The sequence below is a fragment of the Accipiter gentilis genome, chromosome 23, assembly GCF_929443795.1.
Source record: "Accipiter gentilis chromosome 23, bAccGen1.1, whole genome shotgun sequence".
NCBI classification, from domain to species: Eukaryota; Metazoa; Chordata; class Aves; order Accipitriformes; family Accipitridae; genus Astur; species Astur gentilis.
In genome coordinates this window covers 8,452,584-8,480,580 of record NC_064902.1, presented here as the reverse complement: position 1 = coordinate 8,480,580, position 27,997 = coordinate 8,452,584, and the positions used below count along the sequence as shown (strand labels likewise).

Genomic DNA, 27,997 nt, shown 5'->3' with positions numbered 1-27,997 from the left:
GCAGACACTGGGCCAAAAACCCAGAGTGAGGAATACAGACACCAGGATACAGGGAGCTTAGAAAACTGCCTTTATTCTATTAGTTGTTGGAAAAATGAAAATACAGAAAGAGTTTAGTCGGCTGCAGAACAGCAAGAAGTTCACAGGTTAGGAGTCTGATCACTACATGGTAACCAAACTTACACAAAAAGTTTCTTTTTTTTTTTTTTTCTTTTTTTTTTTTTTTTTAGTTTTGAAACTGGGTCCAGCAATGAACTTAAGGCAACTGAACAGTTCAGAAGCTTTGAGTGTGAGCAGGCTGTCTTTTCTCATCCCTACGGCACGTCATGGAAAAAAACTCCTCCTGGGTGTGCAGACCACTCAAATCATTCAAATGGGTCAGACTCTTACAAATGAACAGGGGAAGAGGATCAGCTGCTTTCCATCGGACTTTATTTTCAAATACAGTTTCTTAAAAAACCCAGAACACCTTAACGCAGAGGTTACAAGTAACAGTATTAGGAAATCCAATTATACAAAAAATACTACATCTAAGCTGGGGTAAATAGATTTATTTTTGGTAACATACATTTAAACTGGCACTAATTACACAGTAACTAAAAGGTAACTAACATGAAACCACAGAACCCTCACTTTTCCTTAGCTGAATGGGACTTGGTCATTTCAGAGTGATCACATTTTCAAACTAATGTTTTACACCACTGAGCCATGAAAATCAGATCTTCCTAAATGTGATAGCACTGAAGCTACACTTGATTCCACATACAGCCATGTAACTGTTGTACTCAATTAGAATAGGACGTTAGTTATAAAGTAGTTACAGACCAATCCTCTGTGTTGACAGCTTTTTCTCTTTCTAGAGAGAAGAAAGAAGATAGAGAATTGTCTTCAATTAGCGCCTGGCATATCCTGTGAGTGCAGAAAAGGTTTGTTAGAGGAATGTTGAGGTTAACCTTGGGTGCACAGATGAATTTGATGCAGATTGTTATAAAAATCATGGTTGGCTTCTAAATACTGGTAGCAAGATGACTCGATTTTTAAATCTCTTAAGTAAATTATAGATAATGAAAAAGGCCAGTAATCATACACTAAGATTAATAAACAGCACTTCAAAATTACTCAAGTGCAGGGTGCTGCTTTGGCCATCTTCTTCTGGCCACACTTTATAAGACAAGGCACCCGGACTTTTTCTTGCCACGCCGGGCTTGCAAAGCAGCTCTAGTGGCCATTTCAAAAACCTCCCTCACACCGTCTTTGGTCTTTGCCGAACACTCCATATACCCAAATGCACCAATGCGGTTTGCCATATCTCTTCCTTCTTCGGGTTTGACAGGCTCCTGTAACAGCACAAAAGCAAGAGGTGAGAACAATCCAAGACCACACTGACGTGCACCAGTCTTCCCTTTCCCACCCAGCTTCCCAACAAAGGCAAAGAAATTTCTGGATTAAATGCACATAATTAATTGGCTTGTTAATAATTAATTGCTCCCCTGAGAGTGATCCTTCAAATAATAAAGACAGATTCAAAATAAAATTTGCTCATCTTCTCAAGATGCAGCATGCACCTCAGCCTGGATTACAGAGACAAGCTGTATATTTGCATACTGCGCCAATGCTTGAGGACACAATTGGTTTTCTAACACCTCTGAGCTTGAAGGCTGCAAGACCCTTTGAAACTTAAGCAAGTGATTGCTTATTTCTGAGGAAACATTTATGCAACTCTTTGCCAAAATTGTAACAAAAGCCTATGAACAAATCCCAAAATTAATGCCTCAGTCTTTGTATAAAAACAAATATTATGCAACAGGAGGAAAAATTCCAGGACAGAGCAGAATATCTGCAGTCCCATACCCAAACTGGGGGTTTCACACTCAATCTGAAAATGAAACCTAGTGATAGGCTCAGGAATGAGCTACAACACCTGCAGTTATCACTTCAAAACACCTACCAGCAGAACTGTTTCCTTTCTCATCCTGAACATACAAAATAAAGAACAACTTGAATGTGCATGCACTTAATGCGTTGATGTCTGCTAATTAATTCCTTTCCACCTCAGGGATCCAGCTCTCCAGCACAGAGAGCAGCTGACTGTTAGTAACCCAATATAGCCATTTTCATTGTCGAGAATGTATTTTTCTAAAAACTGAATCTCCAAATATGAAAAAAGAAACACTCAATTAAAGGTAATACATACTTTCTGGTTTCTGTCATGGCTAAGCGTTCATTATGCAGCCCATAGGAAGCTGGCAGCAAGCTGCGGATGCCTACTTAGCGCTCTGGTACAACCACTACACACTTTCTTCATCTATTGTAAGACTATCAGAAAGGAACCTGCCTGCTTCATTTTGGCCAGCTCTCGTCTTGTGTGCTCGTCATTCCTCAGGTCCTTCTTGTTTCCTACCAAGATGATAGGCACGTTGGGGCAGAAATGCTTCACCTCTGGGGTCCACTTCTCTGGGATGTTTTCTGAAAAAAATAAATAGAAGTATGACTGTACTAAAACCCACTTCTGGGGAGACTTTTCTTTTAAAGCTTTTACCTGCTTCCTGAGTGCTTTTAGCTTACTAATCTACACTGACGCCCCTTTTTTCTACTCTTAATTTGGGAAACAAATAGACCTGTTCTGGTATTACCAAAAAAGACAAGCCCGTCTATGGTAATTTTAAGGCTGAAGGACACCTGACCTCTTGGCTTCTCTACATCTGTCAGTAACTACTTGACAAGGGTTAGCATAAGTTACTTCAAAGAACAGCATGCAGAATTCTGAAGTAGAGTGTTATGGAATATTTTTCTTCAAGAGAAACATTTTATTTATCTCTGGAAGCTAAAGATGGACACAATCCTGAAGCGTAAGTTTTTACATGACTTCTTCCTTTTAAAAAGCAACATCAAACAATGACTCCGAACTCTCCCATTAACTGTAGCAGAAATGTTGTTCTACACACTAATTACAGATGCACAGAAACAAAGACACTGTGTAAGTAATTTGCAGATTTGCCATTTCTCCCTATCTCTAGCAAATGAATTTATGCTCATATACAAGAAACTTCTTCCTCCTAATTTCCCTACATGACTTTTTTAAAAATGGAGCAGCAAATGGAAGACCTGAGGGCTTTTGAAAGCAAAACCTTGATAAATTCTATATAGCAGGAAGTGCCGAATAGCCCAAAACATTTGGCTTTGCTTTCAGAAGCTCTCAAGACATCTGAGATTCACTGGTGGATGTACCTGCAGGCTACATAACCCCTTTTTATCTTCACAAAATTCCATTCAGCTTTTGAAGAGACATTCACTATTATGGCATTGTTTTCTTGCTTGAAAGAACAACTTAGACAAGCATTTTGAAGCCAGTTTTTGCACTACAGCCAAAACAGCAACTCTGCAGCTGCACCTGGAGTGCTCAGGGGGTGCCAGCCTCTAGATGCTGCACACCTGAAGAGCCATCTAACAGTTCACTGCTCCCTCCACAGCTTCCAGGGACACAGGTGCCCTGATACTGGTGAGCAGGAAGGGAGGAGAGGGAGGCAAAAATAGCCAAGATCAGGCTTGACTTAAACCCTCCTCTCCCTCTGTCTCCAGGTTCAGTAACCCATCTTGTTTTCCAGGGCGGCCAGTTAGTTAGCTCTCCAGCTGCCAGGGGAGTAGCACGTGCAGTAGCAGTAAGCACAGCTCAAACCTTGTACATAGGCGTTAACAGCTGCACCAGGCATGACCACAGCACCGCGGCCAACTAAACCTCAAATGGTTTCAGAGGGAGACAATGAAAGATGTATCTAAACACAGGATCAGGTGGAAGTGATGAAGATAGAGATCAGGATTTCCCAGATACCAAGCTGGCATTGATTTTTCTAAAAAGACACTTTCACACCCAACTGCCTGTTCAATGGCTGCTACCCTTTGGAGGCAAGGCAGGAAATGAGACTGAGCAGCCATCAAATATTACCCTGGTCAGACTGTAACACCACTGTAACATCTTAAGCAATATTTTGTTTGCTCATTTACTCAAACCTTCTGTGAACTGTGGCAGGAATGGTATTTTTCAACCATTGTGGTAGCTGCATTCAGGACTAATCCTTCCATTAACTGTATTTCTGTGCTTCCTGGATCCTTTTTGTCTCATTTTTGTTTCTTCCTAAGACACAACTCTGGGAGGCAGGGTTCATTTGTAAGATAGAACAGAGGTATAGTAAAAAAGCCTCTCTAAGGACAGCTTGCAGTGATTGCAATCACCCTGGCAGTAGAAAACTCCAAAGGATTCAGTGGTTTAATACATTTAAGAGAGAACTGTTATCCCATTTGTGACTGCCAGTTAAAATGATTTGACGCCTGTCATTCATAGACAAAGCAGAGGGGTCTCTCACTTTTCCTGGCTAGGAGCTGCTGAACGCACAGACATAATTTTGACCCATTACAAACATGTACCAGTCAGTCACTGTACAGAAGGTTCTTGTCAGAGTACAGTTGGTCACACACACACAGAGAATCCATGGGCCTAAAGATCTACCTTAATGTTATCTGCATTCTAATAAGAAACCTCACAAATAGCCACTAGTGAACAAATCCTACTGGTGAGAATCAAAGTTCCAGAGACGTTGAGTCTTAGAAATAAGAGTATCTCTGTCTCCTGCTCCTTACCCTCCTCAAAAATGTCTTTGTAAGATCAAATACATCAATATCTATGCATCAGATTTATAAATCAATCAGTAAAGATTTCAGTCTTGGACTCCACACAGAAGAGGTTCCCATCTAATACACAGATTTTTGTAAATGTATGGTTTTGGAGCTCAGAAACCATAAATCAGGCAACCCTTCTCTTTTCTCCATCACAAGCAGATGTCAGTCACTGGAAAGCAGACTAGGCAAGTATAAATCTCCAGCCTCTGATCATTTCCACCAGTGAGAGAGCCACCCTCCAGTGTAGTTCTAGCCCATTTTTTTAAGTCACCAAACAGAGAGCAAAAAATGCCAGGTTATTTGGGACCAATAACACAGGGTGTTTCAAGCTGATGTCTCTTGAATAAATGGGGGAGAGGGGAGAAAGGGATGAAAACACAAAGCGAGATTTCCCATTTACATAGAAATGAAGTTACTCTATTTTCCTGGATACAGTGTGGTCTTAAGTATGTAAGAACCTGCAATTTCCAAGGAGAAATTAGAAAAAAAAAGTAAAATAAAATCAGAATTTGGGTGGGCCATGCCACTCGGTGGACACCTTATGTACTCACAGGGCTCCTGGACACAGCAGAGTGCAACTACAGCCTCCCTGTTTGCTTGGGGTGGCCAAGGCAGCACCTCCCAAGGGACAAAGACCAGCACTCTGCCTTGGCCCACCAGGCAATGTTGCCGGGCTGGGGGTGCTGATCTAGGCCAGGGAGCTGCCTCCCTGCTAAGTGTTGCTCAAATTATGCAGCAGAGCCCTGGGTCAACAGTGTGCTGCCAAGGCTTTCAAAATGCCACTCAGCATCGCTGAAGAATACAGGTTCCTTTAAGATCTTAATGTCTGAAAACTATACATTCAAGCCAGTATGAATTTTGAAATTAGGAATACTCTCAATCATTACAGCACATGAAAATATATTTTACAGCACAGTTCCTAAGGGGAATACAGAGACACAGAGAAGTGGTTCCGATTCAATTAGTGATCTACTTACCTAAACTATCAGGACTATCAATTGAAAAACACATAAGTATAACATCAGTATCTGGATAAGAAAGCGGTCTAAGTCGATCATAGTCTTCTTGTCCTGCTGTATCCCACAAAGCCAACTCAACCTGCAGAAGAAAGGTAAGGCAGTTAGCCAGATCACCAGGGAGGTTTTGATTCAGAAGCCAGTAACCCAAGAGAAGTGAATAAAATATTGCAGTCAACACCACTCAAAAGGAAGAGATGACAAGACAAACCACTTTGACGGAAGAATTATTAGAAATTTTATGTTCCGTAACTCCAAAAATCTTTTCTTTATATCCATGACCAGTGTTAACTCTTTGAAAGGACATAAAAACTACCAGCAGAAAAGCAAGATGGAAGAATTGAAGGGAACTGGCTCCAAAGGGCTGGGAATCTCTCTGATAAGCATTCCAGAAATACCAGTTTTCAGTGAAAGTGGACTCTCTAAGTATGTGCTTTTTAGGATTATGTACATTTTCAATTAGTTTATAGCTGGAACCTGTAGCAACTAAGAAATATCAAGATCAGCTGACATTTCCACAACACAAAATGCAGTGCTTAAGCTGCTTGTGCAATTTTTATTTAGATACCGGCTGCATATAGCTGATAGGGCACGACTCCCTGTTCACCCATTTAGAGATGCAGAGATTCAGGCAGAAGGGAACAAGGAAGTTTGACTAGGTGACAAAAGAGAGAAATGGGTATAATACATATTTTAAACAGCAGTCCTTAGAGTCTAAGATGCAACATAGAAACTGCAGAAACTGTCACTTGGGGGGGCGAAACATGATCTAATATTGGTCTAAAAGTAAATTATTTTTTTTTACCCATTCATATCACAGGAGAGAAAAGCTCTTTTCAGACTCAAATAGCATGAACTATCATGACTAAAACCACAAATAATCCATGCCTGCAACAGAAGAAAATCAAATCTAACATAAAGCCCAAAACTAGCTCAAAATTTTTTTGCTCAAATCAGGATCGAAACTGAGCAGTTTCAATCAATCTGTCACTGCATTTGAACTAGAACTGACTGAAAGATGTTCTGACAGCAGCTGAACCCAGAGCAAAAGCACACGTCACAGCAAGGGACGGAACAGGGAAGCTCAGCACAGTCAGCATAAAAACCTGCCACACACTTGACATGAGGACCCACGGCACTGAGGTCAGCTCTGTGTGATTAGGATAACAACACAGACATATGCCACGGTTGCTTGAAAGGGTTTGAAAATAGTTGAGCTTTCAAGGTGCAAAGTTTCTGCTTTGCGTGCTTCCAGAGTATCCTGGAAAGTGACAATTTTACACATCACACACTGCCCTGCATAACATAAGTGCAGAAGGCAACCTGTCTGGTGTTCAGAGAGCAGCCTTCTGAAAACTGCCTCTTGGAGCAGGAGTCTGGCATGTTTATTTGTTTGGCAAGCAAAAGGACTCAGAGGTCACGCAGATTGAAAACTGATTTTCAAAGTATTTAAAACTAAAATGAAATATTTTAATTATTAATTTACTGAAGTACAAACTAAAAATGAAGCTCAGCGAGCTGTGGGTACACTTGGCTGCTAAGAAATGCATTCCTTCAGACAAGTAGGACAGATGATGTTGATGTACACTACAAGAATCAAATCCCTTTGAAGCTTGTCAGTCATCTGTTCTGAAGAGAATCCTGCACTTTGCCAGGAGTGGGTATGAACACAAGACTCTCTGCAGGAACTAGTCTTTGTTAATCACAATACCAGGTCCCTATCAACACAGGGACTCCACTACGCAATTCCAAAGGCTAGTTAGCCCCGTGTTCTCAGTGTGTAGGTGTGTCTTTGAATTGCTCCATCCCCTCCCACCTACTGCAACATTTTACTTGGAATAACTGTATGTTCTTTAGAATCTCAACTTGTATAAGGTTAGAAACAGGTTGTTAAGCAAACATTGGATATGAGCAGGTTCTAGCAAGGCCAATATTTTTTCCACAGGAACATGCTTAAGATTTAAAAATATATTTACAACATAAGGACTAAGCATGTGTACTAACCACTTACTAAAGAAGCGTAGAGATCTCCACACTATTCTGAATAAATTCAAGTTCATTTTGACTGTTACAGAAGTGTACGTACCTGCTTTCCATCCACTTCGATATCTGCTACATAATTTTCAAAGACGGTGGGAACATACACTTCAGGGAACTGGTCTTTGCTAAATACAATCAGCAGACAGGTCTTTCCACAGGCACCATCACCCACTATAACCAGCTTTTTTCGAATGGCTGCCATAGCTGAAAAACAAAACGACAACTTATTAATTCTTCCACTACAGTTTTTAACTGAGATGCTAATAATTAACAACCACTAATTTTTCAATTAATAAGAACTTTTAAATTGGGTCTACATGTCCATTACAGAGACAGACAGGTATCTGGAATCACATGAGTTCAAATTCCCATCCTTTTGAGAAAAACATTCCCCAGCACTTGTCAACATACTGGTGAGCCACTGGGTGCAAAAGTAATAGAAAGGAGAGGAAAGCAGCCTGATTTGCCATTCTTGACCTATTCTAAAGTTTGAGATAGGGACATCCAGAGGTAGTGAGTGAGCAAGCAGCACCATCCAAGAGCACCGTCTGAAAAGTGTCTTCTCGGTAATCAAGTAAGAGATGCTTCCATTCAAGGGCAGTAACATTTTCTTGTCATGCTGAGTTGTCTGAACCACAAAGTGCTGGTCAGCTGGACTGAGGAGCATCTGCTGCCACATCAGAGCACCAACAGAAGGATCTCAAGGTAACTAGCCTGCTCCTCGAATCACAACCGCCATACTGCAAAGGATTATGGAAGGACACATCCCACTCCTCAATCCGCTTTCCTGGACATCATCCAGGTTAATATAGTCTGCTATCATCTTACATTAAATAAAGGGTGGGACACAGAGGGAGACACCACCATGGTGCTCCACACAGGTCTCTGCTCTTCAATGTCTTAATCTGTACCAGGACCGTACAAATCCACGGCTTGCTTACTTGCAACTTTGGCCTCAGAAAGATGGTGCAAAAGCTTGAAAAGGTTTAACAAAAGCCTCGAGCCAGGGTGGGACTGAAGGAGATGATTGTGTTGGATTTGGCAAATTTCTACAAAGTCACAAGTGGCCCAAGTAGTATGACTGTTCATCATCACTTCCCACAAACAAATGCAAGGGGGGTGATCCAAAGATAGTAGAAAAAAGTTCAAGTCCACTAGAAGGCAATGGGCCTTGGGAACTCCCAACAAGAGGATGTTATTGACACAAGAAATTTATACAGGACTGGGCAAGTACATGGGAGAAGCTTCCTATGCGAGTTAAAGAATGCAGAAACTGCATCTGCCTTAGAAAATCTCCATAGTAAAAGTACTTTGAGGCTGAGAGAGTACTTTGGGAAGCACTGTAAATGTGCCTGCTTTCTTCTTTCTTTTCCCCAGGCATTTATTTGTTACCATTGCAGGAACAAGCCAGAGATTTAGGGATTGACTTGGCTACAAGGGACTGGAATGAGGACAGAACCATAACTACTTTTTCTCCATAACATAAAGGCACTCCGGGGAAACCACTTAGTCATCCCATGAAGCTTCCTGGAAATGGAGCAAACAACACCACCACCATAATATCTACCATTGCATGACCAAAATACCAGAGAGAGCACCCTTGTAAGTTAATTTTCGCCATGACAATCTCAGTACAAAGCTCTCTGAGGATGACTAGGGCTGCTGGCAAGGGGAGAAGGGCGTGAAGAAGCACAGAAGAGAACTAAAGCACATAGAAAAAACATTTTCTCTTCTCCATCTCTGCTCTTGCCTTATGAAATTAAGTAAAAAGGTAGAACTAACCATCTAAAAGCAACCTTTAGTACTATTAGGTGATGAAGCAGCAGTGGATATTAGAGAGATTCTGTACTTCTGCTCCAGGTGCAAACAGAGAAGGACCATTTCAGCCCATCAAGCAGCAAGGGCTCAAGGACTCGTAGAGCACAGCTTTGTCAGACACAACTGCTCAAGTAATCCAAATCTATTTCTAAAATGGGCTTCATTCACCTTGTGAATATATATGTACGCACATTCAAGTTATTTACCTTTGGGATTTGGGGTTATTTTTACATTTGTGGAAGGTTTAAAATGATCCAAGCTTTAAAAAGGTTTTCTTTCAGTGGTTTTAGATAGTTTTGAATACTTTCTAGCAATGGTAATATTTGATTTTTACAGAACTGGAAATCATCTGTCCTCTGTACGAAGTCAAGATCAACTACTTACAAGTTCTACCTACTGTCAGCTTTGTCTAATCTGCCCTTCAAAACTGTAACACCGAGTCCTACAAAACGTCTTTATATTTACTATGAGAAACTTTCCTCCAATGTGTATTCTCAACCTTCTTTGATGTAATGTAAGCCCATTACTGTTTATCCTATTTGTCATGGGCATAGGAGTATAGATTATTCCCTTTCCCTAGTGCAGTTGAGAATACATCCCTTCATTTATAGTCTTCTCTTCAGGCAAAACAATTCCAGTTTATTCGTCGTCTTCTCTGTAAATCATATTTCCTAGGTTCTCCTGTTGCTCCCTTCTGGGCACAGTCCAACTGGCACAAATATACCGAAGCATGGAGCTCAAAAGCTGAATCCAGTATTTCACCTTGGGCTTTATGAACATTAACTAGAGCTGAAGGATTATTTTACTGACCTGCCAGGATATACTGTTGCTTAAAACACCACACTGGAAGTGTAAAGTGTATGTCTTTCCGCCCGCCCACTTCCTCCCCAGCAGACAACACTGTTGATACATTCAGCTTTTAATTCATGATTAACTCCCAGATCTTTTTCATTAGGACTACTACATAGCAAGTTGCTCTCTACTCAACACAGCTGAATGTTCTACTGTCATGCTTTCATTTATCCTTTCTCTGACTGAAGTTTTATTCTACCTCCAAGTCCTTGTTCTGTCCTCAAGCTTAATCATAGCCTCAGATGCAAGTTTAATAATCATGACTCCCAGATAATTATCTGGGTCATTGATGAAACCACACTGGAGACAAAGTGGCTGGATGACAGAATGGGATAACCTGCCCTTCCTCAGTATCCTCCCTCCTTGTCCCTTCTGTGCTAGCAGCTGGGGCTCTGGCCCTTGATCACTTGTATTACCTGCAATAGCACCTAGGGTAGGTGACCTTTTTGGCATCACCTATGGATAACTGTCTTTTTCTGTGGATTATCAGATCAACTCTTCCTTTATCTTCCTCTAAATACTTCTGTCACTCTAGATATTTTTTTTAAGTGTTCCTTGCCAGTTGAATCTCATTTTATGCTTTGGCCTTCTATATACTTATGCCTAAGGTCTCCAAGAAAACTGCAATTCTGTAAAAAAAAAAAAATCATCATTTAATATAGTGCTTTCTATAAACTCTTCCCTAAAAAAACAGCTTGAAAATTATATATATATAAAAAATTATTTCAGAGTTTTATTTGATCTCTTTCTTGAGAAAAGCCTATCACGAAACTCTCCCTGCCTGATCTTTCCTGAGATCTGTTGACATTATTTGGATCCAACATGGAAGACCACTCTGTCAGTCAAGGTGCCCTTCAGCAGTGTATGCTCAACCACTTCCTTCCCACTGCTTGGGATCCACCCCATGAGATTCCCCCCTGTTCACAGTCTTTTATGTGCAGGACGGTCACCAGGACATCTCAAACCTGCTGAACAGTCCCTTCTGTCTAGTGCAGGAAACATCTAGGTAATTAAAATTCCCTCATCACCAACTTCTAGAGGATCCTGCCAAGATGCTCAGAAAAAGCCTCAAACACCTTATCTCTCTTGGTGACCTATGGCATCCTCATCTTTTTTACTGTGGTTTCACCTTCCAAAGCATTACCACAGAAGAATTTCTTCTGCATAATATCCTTGGAACAAATGTGTTGTATAAAATTCAATTCAGGATGCAAAGATCACCACTTATATCATTGAAGCTTTTACTTACCTCAAAAACCCTAGGAGTTGCTTTTGATTTGCTTACCTCAAGCATTCCCCATGGCATGCAGCACAGGCTGAGGCTAGTTTGTTTATGGACCTCAACACATCTTCAGAAACAGCTCAGATTATAAATGCTGGGTAGTCAGAGATGCCCTCAGGATGTCAGGTCTGATCACTGGATAGACCACTCCATCCACCTCGGAAGGAAGTCACCAAACATCACAACCACTTGTTTCTTCCTGACATCGGTGTTTACAAACTTTACAGCTTTACAGTATTTTAAGTTTCTTCTCTACTGGGGAGGTTGAACCCTTACTTGCTGCCAGAACAATATACTTCACTTCTATTCAACATGTGGATGTTCAAGGATGGAACACTGCTGTTGGGCATGCACCCAGCTTTTTTCTCATGACAGATTCATCTTGTCTGTACCGCTGAAGGTCTCCATGTGTATGGAAATTGCTCTAGTGGTGCTACATGTCCAAACCCCCCATATTCTTCAAATTTTAGCAGATACCTGGCCACAGCAACAGCATCCCATAATCTGTGCATTAAGCATATTTACAATAATAATTTCCTAATTTAGAGAACTCAGTGTACAGATCAGCACCTTTTAGCTAATTATTTTTAGTTAAAATAAATACACTCCTATCCAGTGGGTAGCTATAAGGGATTTTCAGGTCTGGCACTCAGAAAAGCAACATCTCTGTAGTACAACAGAGAAAAAAAAGTGATTGCTTAGAACGGAGCTACATCTTAGTGGTGCATATGACAAGGACAACACTAACAGCATTCACAGCAGTTGGGTCTTTCTGCTGCATTTTTATATGCTCTGGTTTTCTTAATCAAGTATTCTGAAGCCTGGAAATACATCAAATTTGGACCAGCTGTACGTTTTGACAGGAATCAAAAAGCACTTTGCTAGCCTAAAAAGTTTCATTTAAGATGTATGGCACTTATGTTACATGCAAGTTACTATTTGCTGCAGTAAAACCTGTCACCAGTGAGTATGTGTCTACGTTTAGAGTTAACCCCCCCGTATGAATTACCTAAAGGATATTACTAATAGACCAAATCCAAGCCACCACTACCTCACTGTAACTGTAACTCACAAGTACTACACATTCATCCTTTTATGCAATGCATAGAGCTGGGAGAGACCAATAAAGCCAGAAAGCTGCTGGAACAGCATCACTGACAATGCACACTGAGCAAGAAATATTCTATTCCAACTAGTGTAACAGAATGGCTGCAGTGGTCTTTTAGGGGAATCTGTGCCATCTTCTGCAGCAAGATGACAGATCTGCAATTTTTCCTACTCTTAAATAAACCACTCCTCCCACCTTTGCATTTATAGGATTCTTAAAACCAGCTAGTCTCCTAGATTCAAAGTGGAAACTCACAACATGACTCAAGTGACTCATCTGAATGGAAGAGATTCAATTATGACATTTCCTCAACCTAGGCCAGTGCCTTTCACAGGTATTACAAGAGCTTTAAACATCGTTTACTCAATCCCACTAACATCACAGGAGGTTACAACACAAGGAGCTCCTGTTTGCTGAGAGTTGCCACACTAATATCCTTGTTACATGAGGCTGCTATTTCTAAGTGCAGTGACGCTCCTAAACTCATGCAGCATAAAGCCCTGGTTGTTAAGAGAATCTAGCAAATACTCCAGAAGAATGAGAAATGGGGAAAATACTTTTTCCCATGTTTTAAAGGTACTACACCCCCCCCCCCCAGTATTGTTTACTGCAATGGAATTTGCCTCTTCTCTTCAGCACGCTATTTATTTTTCCAAGGAACAACATTTCCAGTGCCTCCTCTCCTGCAAATCCCAAGGCCACACAGCATGAGTGAGGATTGTGGACACACTGTTGACATTCTGAAGTTGGATAAACTGGTAACAAACATGCCAGGTTTGCCTGTCTCGCTCTGGATTTCATCCTGGAGAAAGTAATAAGGTGGAAGAAACAGCCCTTTACCATCGCATAGGTATCCCGACTAGATTAAATTTCAGTTACCAATCAATTACTACCAACTTCACATTGTCTGCTATACCATACAGGCAGATCTCTTGCATAATGCAGTTTGTCAAAAAAGAACTGGGTTACTGCATATGTGAGCAAGCACTGAGCAGAAGCAGTTCAGCAGGACCATTAATGATGTTTCTGATGCTGAGGGGGAGAAAGTCCTTTAAATTCTTTCCCACCTAATTTTGTTGAAGTCCTTAAAACCAAAATTTTGGAAAGCGAGGATTTTGAAATCTTGTAAAGACTGCTTTGCTGCTGACTCCTTCACACTCAGCACTTAAACAGTTTGCTATTGAGCGAATTACAGCCTGGCACTCTTCTCACTTGCTTCATTTCCCCCTTCATTCAGTCAACCCTGTCCTGGGCCAGAAGGAGGAACAAGAGCAAGGCTGAAGGACCAGAAGATGAAGCCCTGCTCAAGTGTCCCCCATCCCAATCAGTCAAGCCCTGCCCTCTACCTACCACAGAGGAGAACTGCCTCTGCACCAGGAGCTGAATTGACTCTTAAAATATACTCACTTTTGTTCAAGTTTGAGGGGGAGGAGGAATAAGTTTCCCCAAAGACTCCAGTGATGAGGAGGACATGGATGAGCAGGCTTTTCCCAAAGTTTTCTTCTGGCTGTTTAGCAACGTCTGGCATCAAAACTGAGAACTACCAAAACAGTTTGGAGCAGAAAGCAGATCAGCCCAAAAGCAAATAGGTCTCCTTTTAGAGCAGCTGTATACAGACAGTGAAGAAACTGAGATTGAATACAGAGCATCTGAGTGGGGGAAATGACCCAAAGACCATGAGCAGAGAATGAGGAGGGGGCAGGCAAACAGGCAAGGAGGAAGATGGCAGGAGGATGTTTCTGCCCAAATCCACCCTCCTCTAGAGCAGAATCCAGGATTCCCACATCTCCCAGCTGTTTAATTACCAACAGGAGGCAAGCGTCTCAACCTTCTCCTCCACTGAAGTCCCAATGGAAAATGTCAGCAACTATACATTTTGTAATTTTTTTGTTCTCCACTATGCTTTTCATTAGTGAAAGTATGTATAAACAAATGTCAGAAACATTGCAGTTTGCTGTTGAAATGCTATTCATGCTACCTTAAATCAACTTCTTTGAGCATACATAAGCCTATGTGTGCTATCATGCTTTTTTTTTTTTTTCCACATAACTCATACAGGATGAGCTATGCTCTTAAATAGCGATCGTTGTGAAGTAAAGGAAACTATGACCCCAATTCACCTCTTGCAAAAGTTGCAAAATGGGTAGCAAACAGCCACGGGACTGCAATAAGAGTAAGAAAAAAATAAAAAGAAGAAAAAAGGTGATTCAATCACATAAAGGAGTTAGATACAACCCATGCTTCTGCTACAGGGTTCCTAAAAGATCCTGGAAGAACTACATACACCAAAACATGCTGCAAGTGACCACTTATTTATTGTTTTTATTTCTGAAGACATCCAGAATAGAACTCATCTGTACAGCTGCGCTGAAAGTAAATGCTCAGAGTGATGGTGCTCATTTGGTACCATGTATGAATTGAAATCAAGTATTACTGGGGTAGAAATATAGTTCAGTTACAAGCCACTGGAATATAAACACTAAAAACATGAATGCAGTCACCACTATAAAGGAGACAGTCAACACAGCTTATTTCAATAATTGAAATTTACTTAATTCTGTGCAAATTTGCCTGTGGACACTTGCATTCATAAACTGATAAGCCACATTATTTAAAGCATTGCTAACAAGGCCTTTGGGAAACAACTATATTTATATTCCTTACAGCACATAAAGCAGTTTGACAGTACTGCGAAATAGACCTATTTCCAACTACGGCACTATGTGGGAGTAGTTGGTAAGGAAAAGATATCTGCCGAGGGTTTTTTTGAGGGTTACATGTGAAATCTAACACTTGAAAAAAAAGTCCCAAAGCTGGCAAAGCACAGGGCAGGCTACTGACGTTGCACATTAAATGTAATCCACAATGAAACAGAAAATTTCTATTATAAAATTGAAGTACAATCAAAAAAATTACACAGAAGGTCAGTGTAGTAGCCAATGCGATTAAAATACTGGACATAGGTCCTTCAGGAAGGTCCTCAGACAGGGTAAGGAGAGCATTCAGCTTTCTGCTAGCAGTTTACTCAGACTGTGTGTTAACCATGCTCAAGTCTGGCAAGTTTTACTAGTTTGGGAAAAGTGCTTTGCAAACATAGCTGTGTATTTCCAGAGCCAGCTTTAAATTGGGAGCAGTATAGCTGTGTTACAACCCTAGCTAATAAACCTCACCAGGTCTCAGCTAACTCCACAAATAACCAGCTCAAGCCTCTTTGTACCACATCACCAGAACTGGGAGCAGTGTCAGCTTAACTGCATTAGGTCTTAACGACACTGGTCCAGTGCCAGCCCTGGTGAACACTTAACGACTGATGAATTTCATACAGTCATAAAGAGTTATCCAAAAGTACAAAATTGGTGTTTCATAGGCATGGGCATACAATACATTTCAGTTAAGCACAGTGCGTTGTTTATGCTGCCTCTACAATGGCTGCAATAGGGCAGGAGATACCTCATCCAGCACAAAGCCTGCCAGTGCAAAGTTTTTGAGGAAACCTGAATCGGCAGTCAGTACTAGATCCGTGTTGTGTGTCATGCGGACGTAGTAGGTCTAATCTGAGATATCATGTGAAGTCTCAAAGCTGGATTCATCCTATCAAATTACAGCCTTTGCCCTTGCTTTCCTCTTCAGGATAAATCCTGTATGACAACATACAACTAATCTGACTCTCAGAGAAGAAAATTGCTTTGGATTCTGATAAATTTTCTTGATTTCTAACCACCACAGTAAAGAACAAAACATTTTGGTTTTTTGCTCTCCTTCCCTGTAGAGCCCACCCGCCTGCCCTTTACAGGAACGATGCGCCAGCACGATCAAACACTCCCAGGAACACACAAACTATCTTTTGTTAAAACGCCCAAGCCATGACCTGTGCAACCCTCTATGCCCAGTACTGTGCCCCACAAACAGCTACAGCACAGACACTGACCAAGGGACCAACTTGTCCCTGCAGCTAAACTTACATTTCCTACGTCCAGAGACTCAAAGACTGTCTGTTACTACAGGTCTACACACATATAAAAACAGGTATGTTGGCTTGGGACTTAGGTCTCTCCACCTCAGGGCCTGGCATTCAGGATCAGCTCAGGAGTGAATTCCTACAGAAAAGCAGAAGAGGAAAAAGGAACCAGAAGCTTCCTCCTCCATGCTCTCCAGCCTCTGACCATTTTCAGCTCAGGAGCTTCTTGGGTCAGATGTGGTTCTCATGAATTTGGTAACCTCAAAGAGATTTCTGTTCCATGAGCTTGTCCAGACTCCCTTTGAACCCACATAAACTTCCAGCACTCACAACATCCTGTTGGAGGGAGTTCCCACAGCTTAATTACATATTGTGTGTAAAGCCACTTCCTTCAAATTCAAGATTGTCCCTATTAGTTTCTTTTACTGCCTCCTGACTCCAAAATGGAAAGAGAGCGAACAGTGTACCTCGTTCACCCTCTTTCTGCTGTTCACGTAACAGGGTTTCCAGACTGAAGCATCCTTGCATAGAGTTGGGGGTTTCTGTTGTTGCAGTTTTGTTTTGTTTTTAATACTTTTACACCTCTGACTGTAGAGACTGGCTGATCTATCAGCTGGCTGCTCCTTGCATAAGGAGTAACAAAGTGGTAGAGGTGTCATGGTGAAATGCTTCAGCCAGGAGGACCCTTGGAAGCCCAGCAGCACCAGACTGTGTACCTTCCCATCCCACATCATCCATCACAGCCCCAAACGCACCGCACCGGGGCTGCTGCAACACAGGCCCCAGGGGCTGGAGCCCTGAGGGACACCCCCGTTTTCACAAGGGTGTGCTGTTATATGCACTCATGCCATATCAGAGAACCACACCCTGAGCTGTGTTTCAAGTGCAAACAAGCTGCAGCTTGGTCATTCCCCAGTACATGTTTCACTCCTTGCATTAACTTGAGTGTGGAGTTTCTTGACTTTAAAATAGGTGACAACAGAGAATCCCCTACCATGCTTCTTACTCCATCAGTTAGTTACATTTTCTGCATTAGTGATGAGGTTTTATTTGTCTCTTCCTCATTTATTTGGCCTCTGCAAATTTCTTCATACTGGTATTCTGTGTTTCTTCCAGGTGATCGGTAAGAAATACAGCCCAAGAGCTAACTCCTTCATGTTCTCACTAGACAGATTCACTTGAGTCTCCACTTGGCTTTTAAAGCTGTCCTCTTTCTACTAAATTTAATGTGAACCATATTGATTTTGTACTGGCTTAGTTTCTCACTGAAAATGACGTGCAATTACTGTCAAGTGCTAACCGAAGGCTAAGATGAACACCTGTACTTAAGAACCAAACTGAAACAATTAACACTAATTGTTTCTATTTCCCCCAGTCCAGGTTGAGTGACATTGCCTTAATTCTTTCCTGAACGCTTTGTTACTTATTCCATTATTGTACCTGGGATTGATGTCTTAGTCTGATGGGATTATAATCATTAAGGTTGTCCTACTTCTCTTTATAATTACTGCATATTAGCATTCTTTCAAACTCCTTAAACTGCTGCAGTATGTAAAGAACTTTCTGGAAAAAATATATTACATAGAACCCCTCCATTTGCAGGCCAGAGATCTTCAGAGCTGAGATATACATCAAAACAGAAGTGTCAATTACCAAGTCTGGTCAGATTAGGCATGCAATATCATTCAACCTTTTTTTAATTTTTTGTATTTATTTATTTAAAGAGATAATAAAAAAAACTTATTACAGGGATAAATAACTGGCAAAAGATAGGAAACCAGACAGAAAGAAATGCTCAGCTCTCACAGAAGACCACCAGTAGAACCTGCACCGCTCGACATTCCTAAATGATCTGAAAAAGCAAGGAAAAATAGCAATGCAACAAAATTTACTGATGATGCCAAAAGGTTCAGGTAATAAAGGCAAGGGCTTACTGTGATGAATTTCAGAACCTTAACGGACTCTGTGCCTAAGCAATAAAATTTGAAATAGATAAATGTGAAGTGATATACAAGGTAAAAACCAGATTCAACTTCCTATATGAAATGATGGACTGGGAGCTGATTGCTGCTACTCAAGGGCAGTATTTTACAGTTATATAGTTAATTCCTTTAAAATACAAGCTCAAGACTCTGAAGAGCTAAAAAAAATTTTAAAATTCCATTATTAAGAACTAGGAAGAAATGAACAGAATAGAGATCATCAAGCTGATGTAGGAATCCACAAGCACACCTGCATCTTTTGACTCTGTGTGCAGTTGTGATTCTCCCCATGCCAAAAGGCTATAAAGGACCTGGAAATTACTTGGAGCAGGGCAACACAGATGACTGAACTACAGAACAGCATCTATATGAAGAACAACTATGGCAGAACTGGAAAAAGGACAATCTGGAAGAGAAGCAACCAAGAAAGAAAATGCCTACAGACACTTCTCTTAAGATCCTAAGCAGCGGTGAGAAAAGCTGGAGCCTGAGCCTTCAGTCTTTGAAACAAGGACAAGGGTACACGGGATGAGCCAGGTTCGAAGCCAGGCAGGCCTCCCAACAGGGCAGATAGCAAGGCTTTGTTGTTTCTACCACATTTCAACTTTTTAGATCCATAATTTCTCAGTCATGGGTTTCTCTTGGAGCTCCCTTTTTCACCCAGTTACTTTACATGCTTTTGAGCTTGTTTTGTATTTTCTACTTTCAGTTTCTACTTTTGTCCTATTTCATCTGCAGGGCTTTCTTGCATTGTTTAAGTGCAAACAAAACAGATGCCTTCATTTCCTTTCCAAGTCGGGTTATTTAATTCGCTTTCAACACTTGATTGGGGAAAAATATTGCAAAAGGGGGTTCCTGAAACATCTTTTTTAAGCCTGTTTAAGCCAAAATGGTTAGAAACTAAACCAGCAATACGTGCTAGCAAAACCCTCTGTCTTAACACTGTCACCATGCATCCTGTTTTGCAAACACCAAACTTATCTAGGTCCTCCTGTTCTACTGCAAGTTTTCTTTGTTCTCAACTATCTGCAAAGTTCACCCCTATGCTGTTCACCTCCCTATTTCCATGTAATTCGTAAATTAACACCATTTCAGAACCCAAGGAAGAAGACTAATTCCAGCATTTCTCCCGTGCCTTACTCTACCATGACAAGTCCCTCTCCAAGGCTGAAGGCAAAGCTGGGACTACAGGGGCAGAAGGCAGTATTTTGTCCTCAGGATCGGTGGCTGCCATTGCTGTCCTTCCACTCTCACTTAATGTTCTTGTTACTTTGGCCCTATTGACTAGATCTTTGTTATCTATAGGTACCACGACTTACGAGAGCACTTCTCTTACGCAATACTGAGTCCCAAGATTACTTTACACAAAATGAGATTAGGGCTTAATATTGAGGTAATTATAGTAGATCTGTGGATTTCCACTCATGTGCAATCTGCAAGATGCTTTGCATTTGTGCCAGTTTTTTTCTTGGTATCCTCTCTTCCCAGACACCTCCAGCATGTCAAATGGGATGTGGGGCACCCACACACTGAAAAAGGCAGGCTCCGCTTGGGCAAGACGGCTCTGTCTTTAGGTACCCACTGCTGTCCCGTAGCTGGCAGCAGGAGCACGTATGGACAAGAGAAACTGTCTTCCAGACAACCATATGCATAGCTGACACTCACACCAGTGTTCCTCCTCTTCTGCCACCACAAGACATCTGTTGAGATTGCACTGCTTCAGATCAAACACCCATCAAGTCCAGCACCCTGCCTGACACACGCAGGTATCTCAGATGACTAAGAGTAAAAAGAGCAAACGCACTGATATCTCTGCAAGTGTACTTCCTCAGTTTCCACCTTGGGGGTATTCTTAGGTTTTTTTAATCTTTGTGCTCAACAGCCCACTTGATAGCATTTTCTTCTGTGATTTCATCTGTTTGATTCTAAAGCCATGTAAATCATTGTCATTCAAAGCACTTTGTGGTGCTGCATTCTGCGGTCTCAGTACGGACTGCGGGAGAGGCACCATTGGTTTTGATTTAGACCAGACTATGCTCAGTCATGTCTTTGTCAGGCTGAAGGGTTCAAACCTTTTTAAACACCCCTTGTACAGAATCCATTCCTTTATCCCTGACCATTCTTCTCAGCCTCTTCTTTGCTTTTCCACTTGCACTGCATCTCAAAGTCCATCTTCCTTCGTGCAAAACCACAGTAATCATTGTGCTACGAACTGAGAGCCATGATGCTATCCCTCTGTTTCCTTCTTTATTCCCTTCCCCAAAGCCCCTCACACATGCTCATATGATCACTGTTGAACATTAAACTTGCATTTTCACAGAATTATGACAAGCACTTCCTCCTAAGTGGCAATAATTAACTTTCACCCCATGGGTGCATAAACAAACTAAGATTCCCACCCCCCAATTTTGTATTTATCTGAAACAAATTTCATTTGACGTTATACTGCCTGTAATTCGGTGTCAGAAGGACAAGCTGCAATTCTTCCTAGTCAGCTCTTGTCTTTTCTTCCCTTACAACCCCACACCTTTCTCACCATTTATGAGTACTCTGAACAGTACAGGTATAACACAGATCCCTATTCTTCTCCTGTCCCGAACTTCCATTCTCTGTGCTTGTTGAGTCACTAAAATACTCCAGTAGATTTAAGCAGCACTGTTTCCTTTGCAAAAGCCACACTGACTTTCTCCCACTGTAAGTTGTTAGTCCATCTGGTTACTTCTTTTTATAATTTTTTTAAAAAAAGGCATTGAACTCTGTGATATCCTGCTGAACTATCTTTAAGAACTGCTACCATGTAAGCCATCTTCTATTTCTCCGGCTTCAAGGTATTAAGTGAGAAGTTACATAGCATAATTAATAAGTCGGTCATTTCAGGCCCAAGTTTCCTTTGGAACCCTTGGGCAAGCACCATCTGGTCTCGGCATTTTGTAACTGTATTTATCACTTTGCTCTAAAAACTTCTTTGCTGACACTTCAAGCAGAGACAGATCTTCCAATGAGTCCTGTTCCCCATAAAGAGAATTTCTGGCATAGGAACCTCTTTGGACTCCTCCACAGTAAACAGGAATGCACATAAGTCATTTAACTTTCTACTGATGGCTTCATCATCAAATATTTCTTTCACTTCTTCATTATCTATTGGTCCTCCAGACTCCAGCACCTTTCTTGCTTCTGATGTACTTGGTAAAGATTTTTTTTTTTGCTATTAGTATGATGTTGCTCAGAGTCTTTCTGGCGGGTCCTTCTAATTTTCATTTGACTTGCCAGAGTTCACGTTCTTATTTACTTTTCTGGTCAACTTCAAGACTTGAACTTTCTGAAGGCTGTATTCTTATTTCTAATACTTTCTTTATCCCAAACTGCATGCTCATTCTCATCTGTCAACATTCCACAGTATAATTTAAAATCTTCCCAACAACATTTTCAATTTCAAGCACAGAAGCCTAGTTCTGCTGCGGTTTACATGGAACCCAGCCTTTCCAAATAGCTTTTGGACTGAGGTTCAAAAAAGGAGCCAATTCACTTTGTCAGTACCAAGTCAAGATCGTACTGTAAGACAGCCTTCTCATCTCACAAAATTTCAACAGAGCACACAGAAGGTGAAGAATAAAGAGCCTCCAGGTGTAAAATACAAGAAAAATGAAATGTTAGCAAAGAATGCAAACAGAGATAACTAGTACTTGGAGAGCTGCTAGTTCTTTCAAACCACTGACACATGCAAAGACAACCTTCCTTACAACTGTGAAGATGAGGAGGAGGAATCACTTTGTACACATCCACACTAGCGATGTGCTCCAAATGTGACAGTTCAATCTGTTAGTACACCATCAGGTGAGACAGAACTATTTATTGTTGCAAAGCACCGCTAATTAACTGAACAAAGAAATTGAATTCAGCCCCCCTTCTGATTAAAAACAACAATAAAAAAAGAAAACAAAAACCCCATAACTGTCAGACCTTGAGGAAAGAAAGACTTCATATTCATTGTGGGTGTACTGCCCAATTTTACTCAGTATACTAGTGACTCTCCATCTGTTCCTTCTGCTAGGGACCTTGGTCATGAAGGCTGGTCAGAGAAAGACAGTGAACCTTGTTCTGATTATTTAATTAGATGATTCACTTAGGAAGGACTGGTTGTTGGCTGTGTGTACGCAACAGTGGATGGCAAATATCTTAATTAAAAGGTGGTCTATGGATATCTTAGTTCTTCTGCTGTCTCAAATGCCCTTCTCAAGTGAAAACATCGTGACAGGAAAAGGACAGAAGAGAGGATCAACAGAACAGAGTTGCTCTACCGAGTCCAATTACGCTTTCTATAGCTTTTATTCACAGTTGAGAATGACGTGAAAACAGACATCACATCAAGGCCGGAAGGCACCTGGACACCTAACCGTGGTGGAAAATGGCTTAAAGCAAGGATAAATTAACCATTGTCTTTTGGGATATTTGTGCTTATTTTTGAGATGATCCCAAAAGTAATAAGCAACTACCTCTTTCTACTTAGCTACCTAGCTATTTGTACAGTGTCCAGTGTTGCAGGAGAGGAATCACACCAATAAGCAAAGAGCAGAGTATTTCTGCTGTGCATTCAGGTGTGTGCATTTGCATAGCTGTATCCCCGGGAATGAAGGTAAGCTGTCATTTGGTGCATTTATTTTGCACAGCACCATTCTGTATTATGGGGTTTCACCCTTATCACTTGTTTACTAGGATAGACTCATCATGGATCAATTTAAGATTTAAAGGGCATGCTGGCTAGCCTTTATCAAGATGCTAACTTCCTCAAAGCCGCTGATTAAACTTTTCCTCCACATTAGTTAAACTGCATTTGAAGACCAATCGTAAGACAACAGAGAGGTTCAGGAGAGTTTAAATGGATGTGGAAGAACACGTGAGCCAGATGAGAGTCTAGTGTAAAAGATAGCGTCTGACTGGTGACTTGGAAAGAACCTAATGATATCACAGCAGCAGGGAATAAAATGTTATGGAGAGACTGAATGGGAAGATACAATAGGCTAGCGAGAAGGTAATAGTCAAGGTCAGAAACTTCTAAGGTGGAGTGGACCTCAGCAACGGCATAAAGAGCCATCAGGGTTCGGGGCAATGCAAATACATTGAGAGAAAAAGATGAAGTGTAAAAAGTAGGAAAAACAAGAGTTACCATTAAAAAAAATGAGGAAAGATGATGATATTTCCAAGCCCCTCCAAACTATCAAGTTGGTTTTATTTGGAATTTGGTTATCTGAGGAGCCATCGCTAGTCCTACATCCTGGTGGCAGTTAAGATCATTTAGGATGTTTTTACTGTCAATTCCTGGCTCAGAGAACTCCCCGCCTCTGGCGCTCAATTGCTGTGGCACTTGGCCAAAGCGTGAGTTTGGTGAACTAGGAGGGATAACATTGAGAGTTGCTCAGCTTAGCCCTGTGACTGAATTTCTTTTGCCCCTTGTGTGAAGGTGCATTTATGTCTTCAGAAATTATTTTAAAAAAACGCCATGTATTCTAGTGTTAAATGATACAAATCGCCCATTAAAATTAATTTATGTCAAGCATTTATGCTGAATATGCTGTTAAGCATTCCAGTGAACTAATTAAAATGAAATAAGGTTAATGGCAATTTTTCTTTTTTTAAACATGCAACCTTGGTCCAAATCAGAGCCAGAATTAGTCCGCATATTTGAAACAGAAATGCGAGTGCTGTGTGGCTGAAGACCTGGGTAAGGCCAGAGCAGGGCAGGAGGAAGGCACCCAGATGCATTAGAATAGACTTCAACAGAAAATAAATTATTTTCACAAACAATCTTCTCGGGGAGGGAGAGACTTCATATTTCCCTAACGAAGGAAAAAACCCCCAAAATACAGCCCTTGGAGAATCTAACACTTTGAGTCACAAAGAGCATTTAGGACAACTAAAACTAATTTTTGAGATTTCTGAGATAAAAAGAGGGTAATAAAAGTTTGCTTTTAGAAGAAGTGCACTGTTTTAAAATCACACAGACAGCAGAATTGTTACCTAGTCTAAGGTCTGTCAAAAAGAAAAAGCAACAACAAACCTAACGTTCCCTAGGAAGGACTTAGGATTTAGTTTTCTCCAAACTGTGCATCGCATACAGACAGAGTGGGTGGGAACCACTGCTCATGAAGGGTTCCCTGCCACAAACAGGTGAACTGTTCCTCGGGAGAGAAACAAAAGCTGGATATGAGGCAGCAACTAAAAACAAACAAACCCCGGTTCCAGACACCTCACAGAGACAGACTTAAAGGGATATCAAAGTAGTTAAGGCACCATTTGACTGGGGACAATAGTCTGTCCTGAGTCTCTGTAACAACTTTAGCTCTGTAATAAGTTTGGTGTTTGGTTGGGTTTTTTTTTTTTGTTTGTTTTGTTGTTTTGGTTTGGGTTTTTTTAAGACCCAAACACAACTGAAATAGTCTCGAGGCTCCTCTCGCCCCTGAAGGAACGGGTTTCCTGACAAAGAAGGTTTAGGTAGCGCATAATTTGAAGCTGGGTAATTTTCAGTCTGAGGTCAGGCTGCTGGGCCACACGAAGCCGATCGCGCCACTCGTTCGTTTTAAACCAAAACCGAGCTCTTTGCTACACGCCTCTCCGCGTGCCCTCGGCCTGCGGAGGCCGCACCGGCTTCGGCTACGGCAAAAGCACAAAAATCAGAAGTTTGCGGTTACGCTCCGAAGGACGATTTCTCCCCTAGCTAAAAGTTTGCACGCTGACAAAACCCGGGCAGCGCTTCCGCCGGACCCCACGCCCCCGGCCAGCCCCGGCGGGACGCACGGAGGGGGCGGCTCGTGGGCGACCCACGCCGGCGGGCCCGTCCGGCCCGGTCCCGTCCCGGGGACCCGGCTCACCCCCCGCCGCCCGACTCCGAGCTCCGGCGTGGCGGCGCCTCCCGCGCGCCCGGGTGACGTCACCACAACAAGCTGCCAGTCAGCCGGGTCACCCCCACCGCCCGGTGCCCACTCGTGTCACACCCCCGCGGCGGGGAGGAGTGGGGCGGGGGGGGGGGGGGGGTGGGGGGAGAGGTGGGGAGCGAGCGCCGCCTCCGCGCCGCCCACGGCGGAGCTGGCGGGAGCGGGGTCCCCGCCGCGGGCCCAGGCGCCGAGGGCCGGGCGAGCCGCGGGGCGGCTCCGGCGGGGGGGAGCCCCCGGGGCCGCGCCCCAGTCCCAGCCCGCCCCTCCCCCACTCCCGCCGCCCGGAAAAGGCCCCGTTACCGGGCCCCGGAAACTTGGGGGGGGGGGGGGGGGGGGGGGGGGGTGTTCTCTGAGGGGCGGCCGGGCCGCCGCACACGCCCTCCCCTTTTGTGCGCGCGATGCCGCCCGGCCGCGGCGGCGAGAGGCTCGGCCGGGCCCGGCCGCCCCCGCCCGCAGGCCGCGGCGCGGGCTCCCGGCGGGGGCGGGCGGACGGGCCCCACCCGCCGCCGGCGGCGGCGCCGCGAAGGGAGCCGGGGGAGGGGGGGGGGAAAGCCGGCGAGCCGCCGCCGCTCCCCTCCCCGGGCGGCGGAGATACTCCCCTCCCCCTTCCCCCGGTACCTGCGGCCTGCGCTGGGTCTCGCTGCCGCCGCTTCCTGCTCCACAGGCCCGAGCTCGAGCAGCGGCGAACGGAAACGGGCGGGGCGGGGGCGTGCGCGCTCACCGGCCCGGCGCGACGCGGACGCGGCGCTGCGCTCCCTCAGCCCGGCCCCGCCCGGCCCCGCCCGCCTCCGGCCCGCGCCCGCGCGCGCGCGCGCGCCCCCGCCCGCCCTTACGGCCAATCGGCGCGGCCGGGCGCGGGGGCTGCCGGGAAGGGGCGCTATAAAAGTCCGGGTGCTATTTACGCCGCGCGGGTTAGGCGGTTGCGCCTGCGCTGGGGAGTGGGGGGAGGGGAGGGGAAATCGGGCGGCCGCGCGCCGGGCTGGGGCCTGCCGCCGGTGAGGGCCGGCCGCGGTGCCCGCTCCCTCCCCGCGGCCGAGGGTGGTCTCAGCGGACGCCCCGAGACCTTCCTTGGCGGAGGAGGGGGTGTGTGCGTGCCCTTCCTCGGCTTCTCTTCGAGCCGGGTGAGCTGCGGGGCTCCTTCGGCCCCGGCAGTGCGTGGCCCGTGGGGAAGCCACCGGTCTTGGCAAGCTGGCTGCTGGGTACGGCTCCCCGGCCGGTCTCGCTAGGCCGAGGGGAAGGCGGCTGCGGTGGGGGGTTGTTGTGTCAGGGGGCCCTGTTTGTCTGCAGGCCTTTCAGATGAGCCTCTTTGGGCTGGGAGTTGGTTCCCTGTTTCTTCCAGTCGAGCCGTTCAGAAAAACGGAGCAGAGCTGGAGGAAGCTGAGGAGCTGGCAGGCAGCGCAGGAGAGAGCTAGGAGGGTCGGACTCTGTGCCACGTCTCACTGCCAGGATCTTCTGAGCACGTCTCTGGTGTGCCTGATGGCAAGGATTGCCGTTATCTCGGGATGCAGTGCCGCCTTTGTGTCCTGGAGCAACGGTACTGCTTAGGGGCACTTGGGCATTGCTTCACTGAAAAGGGAATTTGCATATGGAGGGGGTTGATGACAGTCAGCCTCTGTGTGTCTCTTGAGGTTCCCTTGTGCAACAGGCATGGTAGCCTTTAGCTGGCTGGCATTTGGGCATAGTCTATTTAATCCGGGTTCCCCTAAGGGAAACTGGGTGCTGTGCCAATCCTGGTATGTGATCCTGTTAATAGGTGCGTGCCTCTTCCCACCCCCATTCCCTCATTTGACAGCATTTGTGTTGCCAGCTAACTTTAGACTGACCTTTTTATGGTCTACTCTCTGGTGTCCGTAGAGAAAGGAGCTGCTTAACCCCTGTCAGTAAGCGTGTCTTTGGGACTAGCTTGCTCTGCGAACTGTTTCAAGGAAGCTGACTTTTTTAAATCAAACATTTCATACAAACTGATAAATGGTTTTAATGTGTGCAGCTTGGTACTGATTCTTGACAGACAGCTGACAGTGTGCGTGGTCATGAGGGCCTGTGATAGTTTGTCCTGTGGGCTGATGGGTGTGCCTCTGCCTCTAACATTATAGGAACATTGAGACAGAAGTTTGTTTGTCTGAAGTCAGTAGTGAAATTACCTGTGTGGTTTGGACACCAGCTTGGTGGGGCTCTAACCACAAATCAGTTATAGGTTCTTTTCATAATTTTTTTTTTATTCTTACTGTCCAGTAGAGATCCTTGTGGCCTACTACTTTTTTTTTTCATGGTCCATTGGAAAGTTTTGCCTTTGTTTACAAAACAGTCGGGTGTTTTGATCACAGTACATGTGTGCTCC

General features: G+C 43.6%; 1 protein-coding gene across 1 annotated transcript; it reads right to left on the bottom strand.

Annotated features, from left to right (window-relative positions):
- Positions 1–55: 55 nt before the first annotated feature.
- On the bottom strand, positions 56–26,431 carry RHOA (ras homolog family member A). Its single transcript, XM_049827011.1, has 5 exons — positions 26,278–26,431; positions 7,777–7,934; positions 5,652–5,772; positions 2,336–2,466; positions 56–1,337 (listed from the first exon to the last, which is right to left on the bottom strand). Exons 2-5 carry the CDS (start codon positions 7,930–7,932, stop codon positions 1,164–1,166), a joined length of 582 nt encoding a protein of 193 aa, XP_049682968.1. The 5' UTR covers positions 7,933–7,934; positions 26,278–26,431; the 3' UTR covers positions 56–1,163.
- Between the last annotated feature and the right edge of the window lie 1,566 nt (positions 26,432–27,997).

Excerpts from the sequence above, each read along its gene's own strand:
- RHOA (XM_049827011.1), bottom strand. The coding sequence starts at position 7,932 with ATGGCAGCCATTCGAAAAAAGCTGGTTATAGTGGGTGATGGTGCCTGT. Across the intron at positions 5,773-7,776 it reads TCGAAGTGGATGGAAAGCAG|GTTGAGTTGGCTTTGTGGGA; the intron begins GTACGTACACTT and ends TTTCTTCTGCAG. Across the intron at positions 2,467-5,651 it reads TGATAGTCCTGATAGTTTAG|AAAACATCCCAGAGAAGTGG; the intron begins GTAAGTAGATCA and ends TATTTTTTTCAG.